We start from the raw sequence: 22021 nt of genomic DNA, 5'->3' as shown, positions 1-22021 counted from the left end.
ATTCAAGAAGCAACGCGAACACCGCAATCAAAGTTTACATCTACAATAGCAAAGCGCGCGCATTCTAGTAGTGTTTGTTGCCTAGTGGAAGTCAGTGACACTCCCCTCCCTCCTCAGGTGTTACAAGTGTCATTGCTACCTAAATCTTTGCAAATGTCGAATAGATTTGACAAATAACGCATTATGATTGCAAAACGAACAACATAAGTGTATTGCGGGCATATCCGCACGAAGAATGTAGGCGCTAAAACCTCAAGTTACGTATTTTCGTTTGTACTTGCAAAATATCGCAGCAATTATATTTTTATTCTTCAAGATCATTGATCAGTATAATCGAGAGTCCGGACTAAGCGGATCCGCATGAACGAGAGTCTACCGCATTTAGTATTTATTAATCAAGCTTTATTAGGAAAACTAGGTATTTTTGTTGAAAAAAACGGAACATATGGCATTACTAAATTTTATTCCTAGATTGCCGTAAAAACTTAATAAAATACACGAAATAGAAAAAAATTATGACCCCCCGGTGGAGTGCGCCCCCCCAGGCATTTGACTCACGAGCCGCCACTGCTTTACACATCCATGATCCGGCCATTCCTCACATATGGTTACCCATCCTGGGGATCCATAACAAACACACACTTACAAGAACTCATCGTTATACAGAACAAGACACTAAGGACAATCACGGGCGCCCCCGGGTTCGTCCGCAACACGTACATTCACGAAAACCTAAAAATCAAAACACTGACACAATGCCTTAATGATATTGCAAAATCATTCCAACACTCACTCCACAAAACCCAAAACACTCTACTGTCACCGCTTTGAAGTTACACAGACAATCCACGCTTTAAATATCCAAGATCAAAAACCGCAATTACACGTCCAATACAGTAAAATAAAAAACGTATACAATTAGAACGATAACGCCACACATGAAATAAAAAGCCAAACGTCGATTACCAGCAACGGCTGAACATCGCGGCTATAACCGCAAAGGTTACCATACTCAGCGTAGCGTAGCCCTGAAACCCATGAAGTGCACGCGAAGTGCATTGCCAGCAACATTGGTGCATATTGGTGACAATTGCTGAACTAAATCTCTCTGAAGATTATGTCGAGGCAATCAGGTTTGGATGACGAAGGAGACCGTCCCACCCAATAGGGCTTTTCAAAGAGGTTCTGAATGGAGAGAAATCAGCTTCTCTCAACTTCGATCCGTAAAAAAAAACAACGAGATGTTGCCCAATGGCGACTTTCGCCAAAATTATAGGTTTCGATTTGGTTTGGAAGAACTATGAGTAGTTACGCTTCCCGCCGGTAGGAATTCCAATGGAGGAGAGATTTCTCCATTCGGGAGTGACGTCACACACCGCACATTTAAACTCTTTACAATGGTCGGAACTCGCGCCGCGAACGGACGTAGTGATTGCACGGAAAAATAAGATATAATTAGGAATTAGAAATAGCCAATATTTATCTTCATGATGGTTTGATGCTTGAAATTCATTATGGTCACAAGTATTCCTCACGATTGTAATTACAGTAGATTCCGGTTAATTGGGACATTTCGGGACTTGTGCACTTGGCCTATATGAAGCGGCTGCCCCAATTATGCGAACTATCCTGTATATGGACATAAACAAACGTTGAAATGGTAGAAAGAAGACTAAAGAATGTTTATAATGCAGCATAAATTTATTTAATTATCAATTTGATTTATAAATCATCGAATTAAGTTAATTTATTATCATTTTTAAGAGCTATAATAATCTAGTTAAAAATATTTTTCACAGCCTCGGGCGACGCTGAATGAATGTCTTTTACTAAGTCCCTTTAAAGAAAAGTCCTATCCTCTTGCGGATAGTATAACAACAAGAGCTTTCAAAATAGGGCAAAAATAGGAACATTTGTGAAAAAAGAGTAAATCAAAGGATAAAATAAAAAAAAATAGTATTCTGAAAACAAGTTTAAATTTCGTCGCGAGTATATAGTCTATGTCGCCGACTCATGGCCCAATAAAGCGGCATGCTGTCCCAATAATAGCAGACAATACTCTGGGACTTTCCTCTATTGGGTTCTGTTCTTCAACATCTGCCCCAATTAAGCGGCTGCCCTAAGAAACCGGTGGACCCATTAAACGGAATCTACTGTATTACATCACCAATATTGAGAATAAATGAATAGCCCTGCTCTTATTACTGCGCTGGGGGCATTTTTGGAAATAGGATTTTTTTTCCTATTACGTTTTATTGCCTAAATTGAAAGATTATTTCTCCCGGAGTACGCATTTCGCGCTTTTAGAATTTTAAATGACGATATCTATTTTTACCGATTAATTGAAAAGTGAAAATTTTCGAGCGCGCGAAAACGCGACGGCTACGTGTGAATGCTGGGAAAACCCCGTGTGACGTCGTTCTGGTTCCCGCTGCGCCGTGTGAGGTGACCTCGGGGCGAGGATGTGTGCGCCGCTGCGACGCAGGCTGCTAGCAAGTAGCAGAGTACCCTGCTAGCAGGTAGCGCTTGGCTTCAATAAGGATTATTATTACCCTGTCACACGAAGGAAACTTTCCGACCTTAGGCAATTTTAATAGGTGATTATTAAGAGATGTTTCCGTGAGCTCTGTGCCTCATGCATGTATTAGTAATCTCAGATAATGTACAACTCCTATCTACTCGTATAGAAACTAGGTCCCTGTGACGTCACGTGGAGTGGCATCGTATGGGCGCCAATCTGGCCTTTTTCAAAAGCGGTTAAAATTGACCATTGCCATTCGTCTAAACTTGGAATTCTAAAACCAAATAATTTGTATATTATGAATACACTATTGGTGGTTAACGAATCGCTATAAATGCCTTTCGTTTTCTTTGATGAAGGAAACCACCCCATTGATTAAAACGCGCCCCAAATGACTGAAGAATGAATGAATGGAGGTTACTGGGTCCCTCTCCGTCATGTATCGCACCGCTTGCGAGTGAGTCTCATTCGACGTATTTTCTTTCGGAGGCCAGAGTTACCGTGAAGTACGTGGAGGCGGCCATCGACCGCGTCGAGCGTCGAAGGCGGGACGGCCAGGACGAGGACTACGAGCCGAGCGTGTTGGAGAGGCTGCTGGCGAGGATGGACGTGAAGGCGGCCAGCATCATGGCGCAGGACATGCTCTTCGGAGGGATAGACACGGTGAGGGAAGCTCATCCCCCCATTCACTCACGATGGAGGCGAAAATGCCTCTCTTTACCATCAACCAGCCACTATGTTCGAATTATAGTCTATTCAATTAATTTCTGCGGGTGAGCTACTTTCACAAGCGTCTAATAAGGGTTTCTTTAAATGCTGGTTGCTGTGAAGTCAAATCAGTATAGTCATGACCAGCCCAGTGCAACTCCCGAACTCTGGTAATGCCAATCAATGTCGTCCTTATTGTCGCCCGGTGATGGTTTCAAACGTAGATGGCAGTACCAAAGCTAGCACATGTGCTCCTATTAATTTACCTTGTTAGGACTTGGCGGAAAAGGCTCTCAACATGAATTTATATCTTTTAAATGCTGACTTAAGCACTGAAACTTATTTTCACAATTAAAAATCTTTGTTCTATGAAATAAATGCGTGGAGAACCATGAAATAAGCCCCCGAACATGACATTCTCTACCTCATTGCATTCCGTCCGCTAGGCTTCAAACAGATCAATCAGCGGTGTCAATCAAGCACAAACTCTGCAGAATGGGATTATAGCTGATACTTATCGCTAAAGCTTATCAGTGGAATTCAACTTCCTGAGTTATAAGCACGTAATTCCGATTCAAGGAGATTATATCATGCTATGAATCAGTCCCAGACTAGAGGTGGTAGTATTTTATCAACGTATGTTATAAAAGAGGTTCTGAACAACAAATTTAAATCCTTTAAATATCGAATCAAGCCCTGAATAGCATATTTAACACACTTTATTTCTTTCCTGCGATAGAAATGTGGAAAAACCTAAGTGTAGGCCCCCGAACTTCGCATTTAGTGTATCATTAAATATCATCTGCTAGGATTTCATTAGGTCAATCAACAATGTAAAAAAAGTAAACTGTACACATTGCATGGATAAACAGTTAATACATATCTCAACAGTTTATCAGTGAAATTCAGCTTCTAAGTGGTGAACAGGTAACTCCGTTTCACAGCATATGTGATGCCACGAAAGTGAATGCTGGACTGGAAATAATTGCACGTCATAGTTGTTTTACTAATCGAGGGGGAAGGAACAGGATAAAATGATAAGGCCATTTCTAATATACTAGCTTAAAGTGCCCTATTTCAACAAGAATAGCGGCTTCCAATGAAAATTTCCACTGTGTTGTGGTCGAAAAGTTTGAGGCTGAAAATCTTAAGGGATAGTTATGAAAATGTCAACGAAGTCAATTCTACTGCAAGGAATTCATCCTTTCCCTTGAAAGAGTAAAAAAAATTCATCGAGAAAAATTTCCTTTTACATCGCACTTGGTATCTCAAGAAAATTGATCGTTCTAAAGTAACTTCTATACTCGAAAGTTTGCTGAAAAAAAGATCACTCCCGTACAATCACCTTAAAACTCCCTAGATGTTTCGGGCGAGCTACAGTGCTGCCATCTATGAGAATAATTTCTCGTCAGCTACAATAGCGACGACAGATGAAGCTTAAAGTCCCCAGTCCTGATTATTTTAAGTCCGTGGTCATGACATGGAGTCTATAAAGGAAATTAAAGTCATAGCGTATAGATGGGGTTAAGGGCAATTTTGGAGTTTTATGTTTATGGTTCGGTTGGGGGTCATAGTCGCAGAGAGATGCGAGAATTACGTTTTCCGTTTTTGCAAGGATTTAGCAAATTTATGTAGACCGGGTTTGAGATGACGCAAGAATGGAATATGTTTTAAATCTCGTCTTGTGTGCTCGTTACCTGTGAACCTTGGAGCTCTGATGACTTTCCTGATTATTACATTCTCAGTAGTGTGCATAGTGATCCATTTATTTTAAACTATAGTTTGTTCACTTTATTTCTGCAGGTGAGTTTTCGTGGGAGCCCGAACACCCTCGGATGGCTTCGCTGATAGGGGAGGGGTAGTACCGAGAGAGAGCAGGAGCGAACATAACGTTGCCAAATGTACGTAGCCGCCCTACTTTGTCACTGAAAACATATGAGGCATAGGTGGCCCCAGATATTTTGGTCCCGGCGCCGAGACAATATACCTACTCATTTGGAAGGCATTGGGGATAATCCTTTCATATAAGCCCATGACATTGTCAGATACCGCGCCGAATGAGGCACCGTTGGTGGAAGGCATACTTAGTCACATACAAGGAGAACGCGTGAGGTTTGGCAACACTGCTCCACGGGCAGATTCACGATGTTCACTCGGCGGAGGTCTGAGAGCGACTCACTGAGGCCACGCCTACTGTTTGCTGATTGGCAATGGCAAAGTCACGTGTCGAGAAACTTTTCCTCTCCTCATATTCACTTGCTTTGGTTATACCAGCTCACCCGCAAAGATAAAATGAGCAGAGTGTAATTTGTTCACCTTAGCACAGTTTGTTTTTGATCGTTTTCTCTCGACTATGATGACTGCTGCTGTATATAAGTTACCCATCCGACACCAAGATAAGTACAGTATTAGTAAATTTTTATTTGTACTCATAGCGCTTTTGCCCACCCCTAGGATTGTTTAGAATGTGATATAAGTAATACATACTAATTTCGGTGAAGATCCGACGAAAATTGGCGATTCTTTAAAACTATACCGTTGCCCTCGTCGATATGTTGGTGAAAATTTCCTATTCCCTCATCGGGTCCAACACATATTGGGTTCATTTACCACCATTTCTTTTTTCCCCTGATATCCATGAAGTGCATTGCCAGCATATTGGTGGCAATTACTGAAGGCAATCCATTTTGAGGTGGCTCTCTGAGGATTATGTCGAGGCAGTCAGGGTTGGGCGACGAAGGAAACCGTCCCACCAATTGACCAGTAGGACTTTTCGAAGAGGGTCTGAGTGAAGAGAAATCAGCTTCCTCTCTTCGTCAATTCAGACAGAAACAATTCAATTAGAAACATTCTAAAATTACTATCTTCCGAATTATAGGCATTTTTAAATTGACTGTTTTGTCATGAACTTTCTTGCGTTTTGCCAAGTTGACCAACCCAGCATCATGAAATACAACCTTAAAAATTTTTCATCGGGACATTTTTAAATTAATATAATCAGCGTACAAAATACATATTCAGAAATATTCATGATGATAAGCACGCACTTTCCATTGGGTCCTACAAGAGTTCGCCCGTTATTAAAGGACGGCCCACAATTTTTTAACTGGTTGGACATTCCTGGTAAGAATAGATTAATGTGTTTCTTTTTAATACTTTCAGACGTCGTACTCGACAGCAATTGCTATGTACTTGTTGTCGAAGAACAAAGAGAAGCAAGAAATTCTGTTCAAGGAGCTGAAGCAATTACTTCCGCGGAAAGACACGCCATTCACGGATGAAAAGCTGGAGGAAATGAAGTACCTCAAAGCTGTAATAAAGGAGTCCATGAGGTAAGAACATCTTCATTCACTTATACCCCGACCCACCCACACAGCAAGGGACAAGCAACTTTTGTAATAAAATTCATTGGAAAACTTTACCTTGATCGGATAATAATAGGGTGGTTTCCTATTATTGTTTTATTGCCTAAATCGAAAGATTATTACTCCTGGCGTGCGCATTTCACACTCTTCAGATTTTCGAATGACGATATCTATTTTTCGCACCGGTAAACAGCCGCTCAGCTGCCGGCCATTGTCACTGTGGATCACTGGGCGCCGGCTCAAAAACATAGCAAATCATCGTTTGACCGGTAAAAAACTCCGGCGTGTGTGCAAGCATCGCTGCGCCGGTAAAATATCGGCCTATATTTTACCGGCCGTCCAAAATCGGTGTGTGTGTGCAAGGGGCCTACTCTACTGTGCTGCCCAAATAGTTGTTCTGATTTTACGCATCGATAATACTTTGCGATGTGAGTGGGACTCATTAATTGATGAAAATCCATTCGCTTTTCTGCTCTTCTCAATTCCTCAGGGTGATGCCCATCGTGTCGCTCAACTTGAGGAACACGACTAAGGACGTCGTCCTCTGCAACTACCGTATCCCGGAAGGGGTGAGTGGGAATCTACGCTCTTCAACATTGGGTTGGGCTCCCAAGGAGCCAACGGAAGGGGTGAACCTCACTACGTAACCATGGATATGCAACAAAACCCATGGAGACCCACATCCACTCGGAGAAAACCCATTGGAATTTAAAAAAAATTACAAATCAAAATTCTGTTAAAATTTCACCGATAACAACATCAGCGAGCGGTGTAATAACGAGAAAATATTTCGAAAAAAATAGGAATAAGTTATCATCATATTCATACAATAACTCAAAAACTTAAATATTTAGGGATGGTCGGATCGAATACCTCGGATCCAAATATCCGCGGATATTGTCCCTCATCGGATACATCGGATCCAAAGTCGCGGAAAACAACGGATCTGGATCCGAAATTTCCCTCATAGGGTGGAAAGAGTTCCGATTCCATCTTCGAATGCGCCGTCGCATGCGATTCATGAACCGTTTTGTTTGAAAGCTCCGGCAGAGGTTACGTAGGACATTTTCAGCCGTGAAAAATAAAAAAGGCAAAATACGACTGACACATAGTGTGACTCTTCCCAAGAGATTGAACAATCATCGGGGGAATCTCAGCGTCAGGAATTGAAAATGCATTTGGATCCGAAAATATCCGATCCGAAAGATCCGGCTCCGAAAATCAAGGATCCGATCCGAATCCGGATCCGAAAAATATCCTGGATCCGTCCATCCCTATTAATAATTGATCCTCATTAAGCCTATTTTTGGACGGAAGTTAAATAAAACCGTACATCAGCTTGTTTGCTTTGGTGCTAAACACCCGAGGTGAATGTGCCCAGCCTCCAAGCTGAGCAGTTAAATATGCTGTAATAATAATAGCCAGAATCCATCTGAGTTACCTTAACCACTGACGTGAAACATTTGTTACACTACCAGTGGCGTGCGGTCTAGGAGACCGCAATAAATCAAATATACACAAAATGTTGCGATGGCATTTTTTAGGGATGGACGGATCCAGGATTTTTTTCGGATCCGGATTCGGATCGGATCCTTGATTTTCGGAGCCGGATCTTTCGGATCGGATATTGTCGGATCCAAATGCATTTTCAAATTCCTGACGCTGAGATTCCCCCGATGATTGTTCAATCTCTTGGGAAGAGTCACACCATGTGCCAGTCGTATTTTGCCTTTATTATTTTCCGCGGCTGAAATTCTCCTACGTAACCTCTGCGAGAGCTTTTAAACAAGACGGTTCATGAGTAGGACAAGAATCGCATGCGACGGCGCATTCGAAGATAGCATCGGAACTCTTTCCGATGCACTCACTGAAGCTATTATTTAAAATTACGGATCCAGATCCGATGTCTTCCGCGACTTTGGATCCGATGTATCCGATGAAGGGCAATATCCGCGAATATATGGGTCCGACGTATCCGATCCAACCATACCTTGCATTTTTACTGCTTAAGTTTATGTTTCTTAATCTTATAAACTATTCAAAACTTTATATTTTATGCGTCACCGATACGAATCATTTTTTCGGTAAAAAAAATTAATTTAAAACAGGATCCAAAAACTGATTTCAAACACATTTGAATTATTGTTATCGTTTTTAAGAGTCAATGTCTCGCCACTATACAAAATAACGCCTTATATGTGAAAGAAAGATGAGTAACTAATAGGAAACAATTGAATTTATCTCGTCTATATTCCTTTTCTTGACGCATTCTGCAGGCGTGACGTGAGGTCTCTCAGACCGCTAATCGAATTAATTTGTAAATTTACAGATTCGAATAATAAAAACGTTTGATTTTAACAGTGTTATATCCTTATCATACAAAAATTTGAAGCCAACGGTGATTTTAAACAAAGCCAATTTGAAAATATTCATAATTTTAAAAACACAGATAGGTCTCTCAGACCGCACGTCACCGGTAGAAGGTTAAATTTGCTCTCAACACATTACTTGATGCGCCGCAGGCGCGTTCCCGCTGTCCCGGTGAACTAGTTCACCCTAACCAGCCAGATGACAATTGATTGATTTTGTGCGCAATTCTTTATGTTGTGGGGATAGTGTTCTGTTTGTGTGAGCAGAAACTTGTAACTAATAAATGAGGAATATAACATTTTTTGGATTCAATACATTGACAATATATTAGGGTAAATATATATTATTAAGCTGCTGCTATGATGTCTTGATTTTCCAACAGGTGTCGGTCCTAATGCCGAACATAACATATAGATTCGATGAAGACATCTACCCGCAAGCGAAGCGGTTCCTTCCGGAGCGGTGGTTGAAGGTGAGGCCCGAGGGGGCGGGGAGGGTGGGCAGCGCCGAAGACTTCGACGCCGTCAGCCACGGAAAACACCACCCGTTCGCATTCCTCCCATTTGGATTCGGACCGCGAAGCTGCGTGGGCAAGAGATTCGCGGAGATGGAGATGGAAATACTGCTAGCCAAGGTGCGTATAAAAGGAATAACTCAAGAGGCATAGGCCATCATTTCTCTTGGAATTCCGTATTCTGAGAGTAAAATACGGTTGAACTGTTGTATTGACTGATGTATTTCTCGTAAGGGTCTGAAATTTGGATATAATAAGTGATTGCCTTTATTTCTTATAGGGAAAATTGTGTCGGATAGCGAGCATTTCGGATAACGACCAGCTTTCTTGAAAGGATTGTCGTCGTTATCCGAGGTTCTACTGTATCTTTAAAACTCCGCAATTTATTAATCTCGCACCTACCGTTATCCTGGTGGGTATTCCATATCCCCACACACCCCGGTGTTAGTTGCACCTAAACCACCCCCCCAGCCTTAATTTCTAGCTGCGACCCTGCCGAAGAACATCTCAACTCTTCTTGAATGCCTATCGATATTCATTCTTTCGTTGCATCATATAGCATTTCATTGGATCATATTTTTCAGGTGGAGGGCCCCCTGCATCTCCCGCTTACCCTGGCGGGTATTCCATACCTCACAGTATTAGTTGGGCCTGAACCTCCCGCCCCCTTGCATTATGCCCTAGCTGCGGCCCTCGTCCTCACTTAAGGCCTGTTTACACGGTACATTAACACGTACGGGTTAATGTCTAAATGTATGAACGCGAGAATAAACGCCAAAATGCACCGTTTAACCATCCAACTTGGGCGAATGCATGCACAGAAAATAGAACTTGATCTAATTTGGTTCATGCATTCTGAATGAAAATGAACTCTGTTTTTCCACATATATATTTATTCAATCACGTCCGCGGTTTCGACACACTGCGTCATCCTCAGGCGAGGAGTACAATGAAAGATCGTCTTAAATACCTGACCATAAAGCCTGACCTGATACCTGACCATGCATACCTGACCTCAACCTCTCCCTCTTCCATCAACCCCATACCCTCACACATTAGTGGTTTCCCTTTCCCCTTCTCCTTTTCCCTCCACCGTCACCCACCCCCACCCCCGCCTATGCTCACAAACATGGAAAATTTTGTACTCGGTTAATGTCCTTTGTATTCTTCCCTCTCTCCCCTACCTCTCACTCCTTGCCCACCTTTCACTGCAGTTAGTCGGGTGCATCGACCCTACCTACCTCCCCATCCTCCCACATCCCCTTGGCTTTTACAACCAAGGAATGACCTAACCCCTCCCCCTCCTTCCTCCCAACCACCCCCTACCTCTTGATTCCCCCCCCCCACTACTTCCGGTTATATGGTCAGGTATTTAAGACGATTTTTCAATGTACTCCTCGCCTGAGGATGACGCAGTGCGTCGAAACCGCGGTCGTGATTACATAAATATTTATGTGGGAAAACGAAGTTCATTTTCATTCATCATGAGTAAATTCCACAAAGTGACGCCTCAAACCACCAACTTCATGCATTCGTACATGTTCCGCTCCAGTCCACAAAAATCATTCATGCAAACAGACATTAACTCGTACGTGCTAATTTATCGAGTAAACAGGCCTTTACTCACTCCTTTCGATTGATCCGTTTGATCACAGCAGCAGCGCACGATCATTAAATGGATGCTGTAGTCTTTCACTTATCAGTTATCGGAAAAAATAAATGCTGCTCCAGTGAACTTATGGTGGGATCAAAAGCATATATATGTGCTCAGTGTTTTTTCTCTTTCCGTTCAGGTGGTGAGGAACTTCCACGTGGACTACAGATACGGTGAGATGAAGCTGACTAGCAAGTTGATCAACACCGTCAAGGACCCCATGAAATTCAGACTGACGGAAAGGAACGAGTAAAAAAGATCTCAGTTCTGAACGTCGCGGAAGAGTAACAAAAGCATTAGCCAAAGACTGCCAAATAAATTTCACTTTAGGACGTGTCTACAATCGGAGTCGAATATCTGACGGAAAAACTAAAGCATGTACATTTGATGAATTTCTCTTACTTTGCCTCTAACATCGGACCAATGAAAAATAATTAAAATGAAAAAAATGTGTTATCGTTCAATTTGATATTTCCTTTTATACATTTGAGTATTTGCTTTCCACAAAATCGAGCAGAACGTAATCACCCATTTTCCATCGGATGAGAACATGATACATCGTCACAACAGAGAGAATATTCTGGTTGAGCTAGTTCGATATTATGGAGTACCTACTGTTGCGGATTTTTGATGCTCAAATGTCCGCCTTAGCTTACTTAGTAGTCCAAGCTCTCGCCGCTAGGGAAACACAACGGCGCAACTTGTCCGCGCATCTCAGTAAATGCTGGTAAATGCTGAGAGCGCCTGGAGCGCCTGTTTCTCTCTCTTGAACCGTAGAGCAGCAATGACACTTCTCTCTCGTTTTATTGTACTCCGCGACATCTCGTATGCTTCACTAATACTGTTTGAGTGATTAAATTTTTTCTTAACACATTTGAGTGCCATCCGCTAATTTTTAAGCCCTACTGAAAAATCGTGCCATTTTTACTAAAACCGCAATTTTTTTAAACATAAGCATCGAAAATATATTTATATCGATGTATATTGCAATTAAAATGGTCTTTGCTCTTCTTTATGAATGAGTTGAATAACATTTATTATTAACTTTTAAATATATATTTTAATAATGAAAACCTACTGTTTTTGAAAAATAAAAAAGTTGCAACAATTTATGTATCGCCATAAAATGCATAATATGTTTTTATTACGCTCAATCTGAACTATTAAAACCATGTAAATCATACAAAAGCATTGTTCCAAGCAAATCATTCAAAATTCTGGATGACAAAAAGGGTCACTGCACCCTCAACGAACGGTTCTTTCCTCCAAAGAATTTTCTCACAAAGTAGGCTGAGATAAGGATGCCGGTAGCTACAGAGGACTTTTCGTCCTCAAGGCATTGAAAGAACTCTTTTACCATCGAGCAGTTGATTTTTGAAATAACAGAACCACTAAGCAGTGAACTGGAAAAGTACCACGGGCGAAATATTACAGCTTCACGCAAACCAAGTCAATAAAATAGAAAGACATATTATTATATCCATGGCAATCCTCACAAGGATTAGCAGGACGTAATATTACGCCCATGCCACGCAAAGTGCAAAAGGAGCTAACGTGCCTTTATTCCTTGTAATAAGCTACCCCTACTCTTGAGAAATACCAACCAATCAATTTGTTCTATTATAAACCTAAATAAAAAAATGAAACAGGATATTATACTCTCCAAGATCAAAATAATTACGCCAGAAACAATTTCCTACGATGCCAATCGATATGAATGAATCAAGTTAAGATTTTAATTGCATAAGTCTGTAAATGTGTAAGTTCTCCCTTCGCCGACGCAAAGCAATTTGGACTGGGCACGTCAGAAGTGATTCTGTTGGTGGAGACTTATTTCTCTGTGGACTTCCGCACCACGAACACATTGTCCGGAGGCATCTATCCACGTTTAAAATTGAGTCTATCCCATTAAAATTCTCATAGAATATATTGACGACCGGTGTCATCATTGACATTGCAAATATTAAAATTTGCCCAAAGTGCATTATCATCGCTAGTTTTGTTTTCATTTTTGATGCAGGGAGAGGATGATAATAGACTGGACAGGTGGGTCATAACTCGGTAAAGTAGACTGGAATTCAACTCGTTTTTTATGAATGAACGAATGAACGTTTATTTATGCTCTGGGTTTCCCTATAAGAGCAAATACGAAATACCACAATTAATCCACAACCAACAAAAATAAAAATTAATTTATAACATACAATGATAAGTGACTGCATAGAGATTAATTCACCCGGTACATTACAATTTGCAACAAAAAGCGAAAACAACGCATCGAAATCTGATACTAACCTCAGGTAAACAATGTGAGCAAACAGAATTGAAAGGAGGAAGAGAGAGATCATAAAAAACTCCAGACAACTTGTTAATGCATACCATAAAAAGAAATATAATTCAGAGACGTAAAATAAAATATACACCTTATAAATACTGTACCTGCCTCTAAAAATAAATATTAATTACTGACGTAAGTCCTCTCCGAGGTAATAAATAAATATCTATTTTTGAAAATGGATAAAGAAGAGAATCTTTTATTAATGACGTCAAGGAATTCCAAGGATACATTGCTTTCTTGACCCTCTGCATGACCCCCCCCCCCCCGGAAGTTTCCGAGATTCTCTCCATGTGTACTGCACGAGTGTTGTCCGCCAGGGTTTGGGCTGTCGCCTCCGTCATCCCCTGGTTTAAGGGTTAATGAATGCCCTCTGAGGTGTCTTGGGAAACTTTTTTTGCCTCTAGATGTTCATGTAGTGAGAAGGCTACTCTAAGGTAAAATGTCAAGTCGTACTGCGCATATTGGGTGTGCCATTTTGTCTAATGAAGGAGGTCCCAGCCAACCATACTTCTGAGAGCAAATGCCGCGTTACTGATATTCATAGTATCTATACCAGAATATATCACCCCTAATGGAGATTGTACAGCGGGGTCCACAACTTATATAAGGCAGCCATGATGTTGCATCCAATAGGATCAGACCCCATTTCTGATGCAGCATGATACCCTTCGAGAACAGTGTCCATTTGGTCAAAGACCGTTGCAAACCATTTATTTAACTCCCCGTCACCCTTGGAAACACCTTCATTGGCATGAGCACCTCGCAGCCCTGGCTAAAGACAATCCAGGAATGTCACTGAGGCGCTGCTGCTGTTTATACACGATCTATATCTACTGCCATTCCTCTCCCAATGTGGCAGGTGGTCTCAAAGTGACGGTTTTCTGGGTTCTGAGTATAAGCCTGTGGAAGGTGTGAAAAGAAGTGTTGCAGACTAATGACCTCTTTCTCTCATTCGAATGACAGCATTTCATACACAATGTCCCTTCTGAATTTTCCTGCATACTGTTACAATATACATAACCTCGAGCATGATTTATGGGTTGGCCACTAGGAAATCTGTCTTCGCTGCGATGGGTGGCGTCCTCATCATCTCTCATAACACAAATTGATTTAAGATCCCAGGGGAAAAGCACAAAATATTCATTACATTTGAGAAATCAATAAATTATGAAAAATATTAGAGACTCAGCGATACGTATTTCTAATCACTGTAAGCTCCAATGAGATTGAAGATCCATTCCTTTAAGCATAGCATATGCATGTCATTGCATGCATCAAGGAATAAAAATAACGTAAATACTCAAAGGTGGTCAGCGTCCTGCAAATCATTCAAAGCCCAATTCGATCGAAGATCCATGGGAAAAATTATAGAATATTCTTGGCCAGAGAAAATTCTCTGAATTATCAGGAAAAAAAACTCAGCAATGGGCGGCGTCCTGCTCACCACCTAAAACCCCAATTTCAACGAAGATCCGATCGGGAAAAAAACCACAAATTCATTGCACTGCAGTGATATCGGAATAGGGTGGTTTCCTATTTTTTTATTGCCTAAATCGAAAGATTATTACTCCTGAAGTACGTATTTCACGCTTTTAGATTTTTAAATGACGATATCTATTTTTCGCGATTAAATGAAAAGTGAAAATTTTCAAGCGCGCGAAAGCGCCAAGGCTAAGTATGAATGATGGGAAAACTCCGTGTGACGTCATTCTGGTTCCCGCTGCCGCAAGTGAGGTGACCTTGGGGCGAGGCTTTGAGCGCTGATACGACGCAGGATGCTAGCAGGTAGCAGAGTACCCTGCTAGCTGGTAGCGCTGGGCTTAAATAAGGATTATTAATACCTCATCAAACGAAGAAAACTCTCCGACCTTAGCCAGTTTTAATAGGCAATTATTAAGATACGTTTCCCTGAGCTCTGTGCCTCATGCATGCATTGGTAATCTCAGACGATGTAAAACTCCTATCCTCTCGTGTAGAAACTAGGTTCCTGTGACGTCACGTGGAGTGGCATCGCTTGGGCGCCAATCTGGCCTTTTTCAAATGCAGTTAAAATTGGCCGTTGCCATTCGTCTAAACTTGGATTTCTAAAACCAAATAATTTGTATATTATTAATACACTAATGGTGGGCAACGAATCGCAATCAATGCCTATCGATTTCTTCGATGAAGGAAAGTACCCTATCACAGTGACGGCGCTAGCAGGTGCGGGGCTAGGGGCGAACCTTCAGTGCGGGGCCCTTCACTTAAAATATTAAACTCTATACCCCATCTACAAACTCGAGCATTTTGAATCCCTACCACTCTCTGGCTAAGTATGTGTTCCCCTCCCAAATTCAGACTTCGTAATTACGCCGTTATGATACCATCACGCCTTTGAGTTCAAAATAGTATAATACAAATTAAATTTGTAATTATATTTGTTCATAAAATTATAACGTAAAATAAACATAAAAAGCGCGCTTTTTACTTTAAATTACTGCATTATTATTCCTTTTTCATAATATAATGTTTTGTCTCGCACGGACTTAACAATACAGTAATAGTTGAAATTGCGTTTTCAAACTATCGTATATTTTATTTTTTTTCACGAACGCGGGGCCCCCCAAAGCGCGGGGCCCGGGGCAGTCGCCCCGCCCTAAGGCCGGCTCTGCCCTATCATAAGAATACCAAAATCTCAGAGGCGTTCTTCGACATGCTCATCACGGCAAAGCTCTATTATATCGAGGATCCATGGGAAAAAAAACATAAAATATTCATGAAATACACAGAAATCACTAAATTTTGAGAAGGAAATAAACCATTGGCAATTTGCAGCGACTTACTCATCATTCTATCACAAATTAAATTGAATATCCATGGGGGAACACACGACATATTCGTAGCATTTCACAAATTACCAAATTAAAGAATAAATACCAAATAAAAGAATAAAAAGTGGGATCGATGTACATCTTCATTCCGATCATTGCACAGCCCACTTAGATTGAAGACACACGAGGAAAATATAACATACTAATGGCATCGAAGAAATCTGTAAGTTATAAGAAATGCAAAATGGCTGCGTGAAACTCATTATTCAAACCCCAATTTGATTGAAGCATGGGCGTACCCAGCGAGGGGCAGGAGGGGGCAGCTGGCCCCCTCCCACATACTAGAAGCAAAAATCGCAAATGTCTTTAAGGAAAATACTATTTTTTTCAAGCAAATAATTTTAAAAACTAATAATGAGCTGTTAAAGTTTCCTGAAAATGTTGGTTTCATTCACCTTTTCCATACTCAAATCTTACCTACAATTTGAAAAACCTTGGCTCCCCCCCCCCCCCCCCAAATTTAATCCTGGGTTCGCCTTTGTCATTGAAGAGCGATGAGGGAAAACTCAAAGATATCATAGGTTTGCAGAATTCAGTACACTCTTAGGCGAAACTTTATGCGATGTGCAGTGCCCTGCTTATTACTTCAAACAATAATTTGATTTTAAAAACCGTTAAAAAAACATACCGTATGAACGATTTAGACATATCTCGTGTGAAACGAGATAAGTCTAAATCGTTCATCACTAGTTGCGGTTCCTAGTTATCTAGTTTCGAGAAATGTCATCGCAATGTCTCACGTATAGTCAGTGCTGTATTGGGGGAAAAAATATAGGCGGTACTCCTCAAAATTTGCCAACAGCTGAACATGTATTGAGGCCGTTTTACACGGTACACGGAATTGCGCAATCCGACGTACGTGCGAAGGCGCAATCAAAATTGCGTCGTGTAAAGCGGCGAATTGCTAGAACACATGCGAGAATGGGTGGATACGAGACGGCAAAATAGCCCCTGTTCTAATTTCGTTCATGCATTCGCGCAATTCCGCGCCATTTTAGAAATTAATGCAGCTCTAACCTGCGCACTTCCGTGTTCCGTGTAAAACGGCCTTTATACATCCGGCCGCGATTGAAATGTTAAACTCTTAACTCTTACATGAGTTCCAAGTTGTGCCACGACATAACTCTTAAATAATTATTTCCGATTTTTCTCTCTAAAATTCATTGGAAAATGTACAGTACTAGGCTATTTTTACAGATTTAAAAGGTAGTTTAACCGGTAGGCTTATGACGAGTTTGGATTTTAGGGGGTACGCCGTACCGGTCCGTACCGGCCCAACTACAGCACTGCGTATAGTAGGATGGTAAATTCTCTGTTGCAGCGATAAGTTGGTCATATTGTGATAATTGTTTCACTAAAGTGGACTCTAATAAATTTTAGCTGTACCTAATGTATTTGTGAATTGTTAATGGAGTGCTTCCCACAAAGTAAGTGTTGTGTGTCAATCCCTAAGGTCACATTTATGTGTCAGTCGGGTGATTTCTCATAGGTTTTGGGTACAGCTAAAAAATGTAATTATCTCATCGTTGGCTGAAAGCGATTGTGATCGAGTTTTCACGTCTTCATCTCGCCGAAAGAAAATTTCGAAAATATTTTCGGGGCCCTGGCACCGAGGTAGTTGAATTTTTGTAACACTGCGCCATTTGACCCCCGCGGCCGATCGCCTAGCCTAGCTATTACGTCACATGGTGTTACGTAGCGCAGTGACATAACTAGGAATATGCTTTTGGGGAGGGGGGATGAGACGACCTGGGGTGGCGACCCCCCTCTCCCAGGCAACGGAGTTTGGGAAAAAATGGGTAAATTTAATAAATGGCATGCCTGGAAATACGTTTATCATCATTTTGGCATTAAAAATTTAATTTTGAGGATATGCAGTTTTTATATCTCAAAACTAGAAAATAGTTTTCAATATTTTTTTATATTAATATGTACTCCACTGAATTCTACAATTTCATGAATTTGTTGTGTTCTGCTCCTCATGAATCTCCCCATGGGTCTTCTAACAAGTTACAACTAAAATAACTCATTGAGATCGTATCTGGTGCAAACCTCAATGAGAGGGGGGGATAAAACCCATTGCTGCATCATTCTAGAAAATTACGTTATTTCAGATTCATTTGTCGGTTATGTGATAATGCTGCACCGTGAAAGTAAATCACTCAAAATACACAGTGTGTTTAATTAAGCCTAAATATTTAAATGTTTTCTCACAAGCTACCCTTTAGATAAAGATTAGTTTTAAAAGGTGATAATTATACTTACTTCGTTGCCTCCTGGTATTTGTATCCAATGAACTCTTTCCAGGAGAATAAGACAAATCCTAAGGTCCGAGTATCGTTTTTTAAATCTTATTCCTCTTCTGTAACTCTCATGGTAGCACAACTTTCTACACAATGCATCACGATCACCAGAAGATCCTACCACATACCATTGACTCACTTAACACCATGCCATGCGCTAACCCAGTGATTTCCCAGTTCAGGCTTTTTTCTTACTCCACATAGACCGATGCACTTCTTCACAATGTGTTACGAACAAATTACGTGTTTTAGAACCATTAATCACGTCCTTCGTGTTATTGGAAAGTAGGAATAATTACTTCCAAAGACGGAAAAGGCACACCACTCAGAAATAAAATTCAACACTCTCATCACATGGTTATCCAGGAACTGAGCTATGTTCTGAGTGGCTTCGCACCGATCCGAAATTTTCTCCACCCTCAACTCTGAATTGCGGCATGTCGAAAGCCTAAATACACGGCCCATTCATACGGCTAGTACGTGACCACAGTTCACAGCATTTTTAGTTCGTAAGCAATAAAGCAACTACGGCCAGTTGAGCTGGAGTGATGCGTCATGTCAACCGCTCGTGTGAAATGGAAGCCATTATTCACGATGGCTTCGTTCTGAATCCAGAGTAATTCTTCCCTTGGAGCCCATCGTCAAATTTATAAATGAGCGAGGGATTTAACGCCAGCCCTCATACGATAAATGCGACTCAAAATTAAAAGTATAATGAGACGAGGACTCATCTTCATCTACATAATACCCTGCGAGCCACCTCTAGGGTGTTTGGCAGGGGGTGACAAATTACCAACATGCAGCATGCAACAGGACCGCTACATGCACACCGCACGGTCATAGAAATATTACGTACATTAGCAAAATATACATGCTTATTCATTTAAAAAAATTCTAATGGTTAGTAATTCCTAGCAAATACATGCAAGGTTAGAACTATGAAAAAGCATGCAATTAGTGATCCTAGCGAGCGACGCCATTAATCCTATCAATTGAGACAACGTTGCTAGTCTCTCTGTTTTGCAGTCAATTTCTTTTATTTTATTCTCATGATTACGTCAACTATAGTTCGATGGTAAACGAAGGATATGATTCACCTCGTCAGAGAAAATATCTTCCTCGAATTTCCTGAGTTAGTTAAGCCTATACTACGATCTATGCTCCTGTAAAGATAAGGACGTGAGACGAGTTGGACGTGGAGGATTTAGCATTTAACTGCTTACGGTTGAAAAAGTTCACTTCTAACTTTTCACAAAATATCTTTCGTATTTCACGGCATTCGTATTTGATGGCTTTGATTGTATAATTCGAAGCAATTGAAAACAGTGGCGCAGCGAGGGGGGTTTTGGGAGAGAAACCCCCCTCAGCTCAGAGAAATTTTTTAGTTTAATCCATTTGACTTAATTGGATTGATATTACTGATAGAATAGTGTAAGGATTCATAAAATATCCCTCAGAATTCCGTAAAATTCACCATTTTGAACCATTTATCTTAAAATTCCTCAATTTATTAATCTCGTACCTATCGCTTATCCTGGTGGGTATTCCATACCACTACACACCCCGGTATTAGTTGAACCTAAACCCCCCCAACCTTAATTCCTAGCTGCGCCCCTGCATCCAGGGGACTATGCACTATGCGTGGGAAGGACTTCGGCCCATTTATTTTGAACAGGAAAGATTCGACGAATTCTAATGTAAGAGACACTAATATTACAAGAAAAAAGCTGCCAGCCGGGGGCAGCTAGTAGCAGAAGAAAATTTAGTTTAAAACCAAATTTTGGCACAAATTTTCTTTGAATCCAATAAAAGTGATATTAGTATAAATCATGCAATTAAAATAATAAAAAATTTTTTTCGAGCAAAAAATTTTAAAAACTAATGAAGCGCTGTTATAATTTTCTTGAAATATTGGTTTCCTTAAACTTTTCTGTGATACGACTTGACCGACTGCGGCTTACCCCCTTCTAGTTTTGATACTGCGTACACCCCTGATCTAAATTCATATTCGAGATTATATAATCGATCAAATTCATTTCCCTTCCACGCTGTTCCTGGCAATTGCAGATACTCTGTTGCGAGTATGATGGGAATAAATTGACCGTTCTGAACTACTCTCCCGGATGCGAGCGCCTTAAATAGATTTTTAACCGCTGTATCGGTGCATTTTATTACCTGTGATTGATGTCACTTAGGTACTTCAGAATTTCAATACTTTTTTCTGCTGAGTATGAAGCCCCGTCAAAATGCAGTTTTAGCTCTAAAGCATTCGAGTAGCTTTGCTTCCTTTTTCTCTAATTGGCTTTAGTAGAGCTGTATCAAGACCAGAGGTTTGAAGTTTGTTAACTAAAATTCGAGACCTAACACTAAAAAAATGGCCAAAACGTTTTTTTTTTGTTTTTTTTTGTTTCTAGCTCTGAACCAATGGATATTGAAGGCAAAATATTGATTTAAAAAAGTTACAATTGTGACTCTGCAATGGTCGATAATACGGACGGACACGCAAGGGGGGGGGGCTGCGCCCCCTTATGTATCCGCCACTTGATCAAATGAAACGAAGCTTCACATCACAGTCGTGATTCCCGACATTCATACTTAAGCGTCGCGTTTTCGCGCGCTTGAAAATTTTCACTTTTCATTTAATCGCGAAAAATAGATATCGTCATTTAAAAATCTAAAAGCGTGAAATACGTACTCCAGGAGTAATAATCTTTCGATTTAGGCAATAAAAAAATAATAGGAAACCACCCTATTCATGTACTGAAAATGGAACAAGTTCCTAATTAGTTCATGGAATCATTCATTTTTCATTCCCATCCATCAGAATAGGATAGTTTCCTTCATCAAAGAAAACGGAAGTCATTGATTGCGATTCGTTACCCACCATTAGTGTATTCATAACATATAAATTATTTGGTTTTACAAATACCGGTTTAGACGAATGGCAAAGGTTAATTTTATCCTCATTTGAAAAGGCCAGATTGGCGCCCATGCGATGCCACTCCAAGTGACGTCATAGGGACCTAGTTTCTATTCGAGTAGATAGGAGTTTTACATTGTCTTGAGATTACCAATGCATGCATGAGGCACAGAGCTCAGGGTAACATCTCTTAATAATCACCTGTTAAAATTGCCTTACAATAGGGAACTTGCATATATTTCAGATATAATCAATAGCCCCAAAATTATATAAAAATATATGTTTGCATACCTCGGTGAAACTTTTTTTATTATTTTATGAGGTGGTTTGCGATATTTAATGCATCAAAGTTCACGAGAATTTTCAAATGCAAGTGAGAAGCGAAAACGCCCGATGATTGGCTGGTAGAAAAGTGACGTCATAGTTCAGTACGAGGAGGCACGGCCATAGTACTTGAA

At 40.7% G+C, this 22021-nt stretch overlaps 1 protein-coding gene across 1 annotated transcript in view; it reads left to right on the top strand.

The window, feature by feature from the left end:
* The window catches only part of LOC124162331 (probable cytochrome P450 301a1, mitochondrial), a 28029-nt gene extending 16433 nt beyond the window's left edge, over window positions 1–11596 (top strand). The window contains exons 7-11 of the mRNA XM_046538836.1: window positions 3016–3184; window positions 6392–6561; window positions 7085–7163; window positions 9347–9598; window positions 11272–11596. Coding sequence (XP_046394792.1) covers window positions 3016–3184; window positions 6392–6561; window positions 7085–7163; window positions 9347–9598; window positions 11272–11385 — 784 coding nt within the window. The 3' untranslated portion in view covers window positions 11386–11596. The remainder of the gene's footprint in view (window positions 1–3015; window positions 3185–6391; window positions 6562–7084; window positions 7164–9346; window positions 9599–11271) is intronic.
* Window positions 11597–22021: the final 10425 nt, after the last annotated feature.

This window comes from Ischnura elegans, chromosome 7 (assembly GCF_921293095.1).
Source record: "Ischnura elegans chromosome 7, ioIscEleg1.1, whole genome shotgun sequence".
Lineage (NCBI taxonomy): Eukaryota > Metazoa > Arthropoda > Insecta > Odonata > Coenagrionidae > Ischnura > Ischnura elegans.
This window is presented reverse-complemented; position numbering and strand designations above follow the sequence as displayed.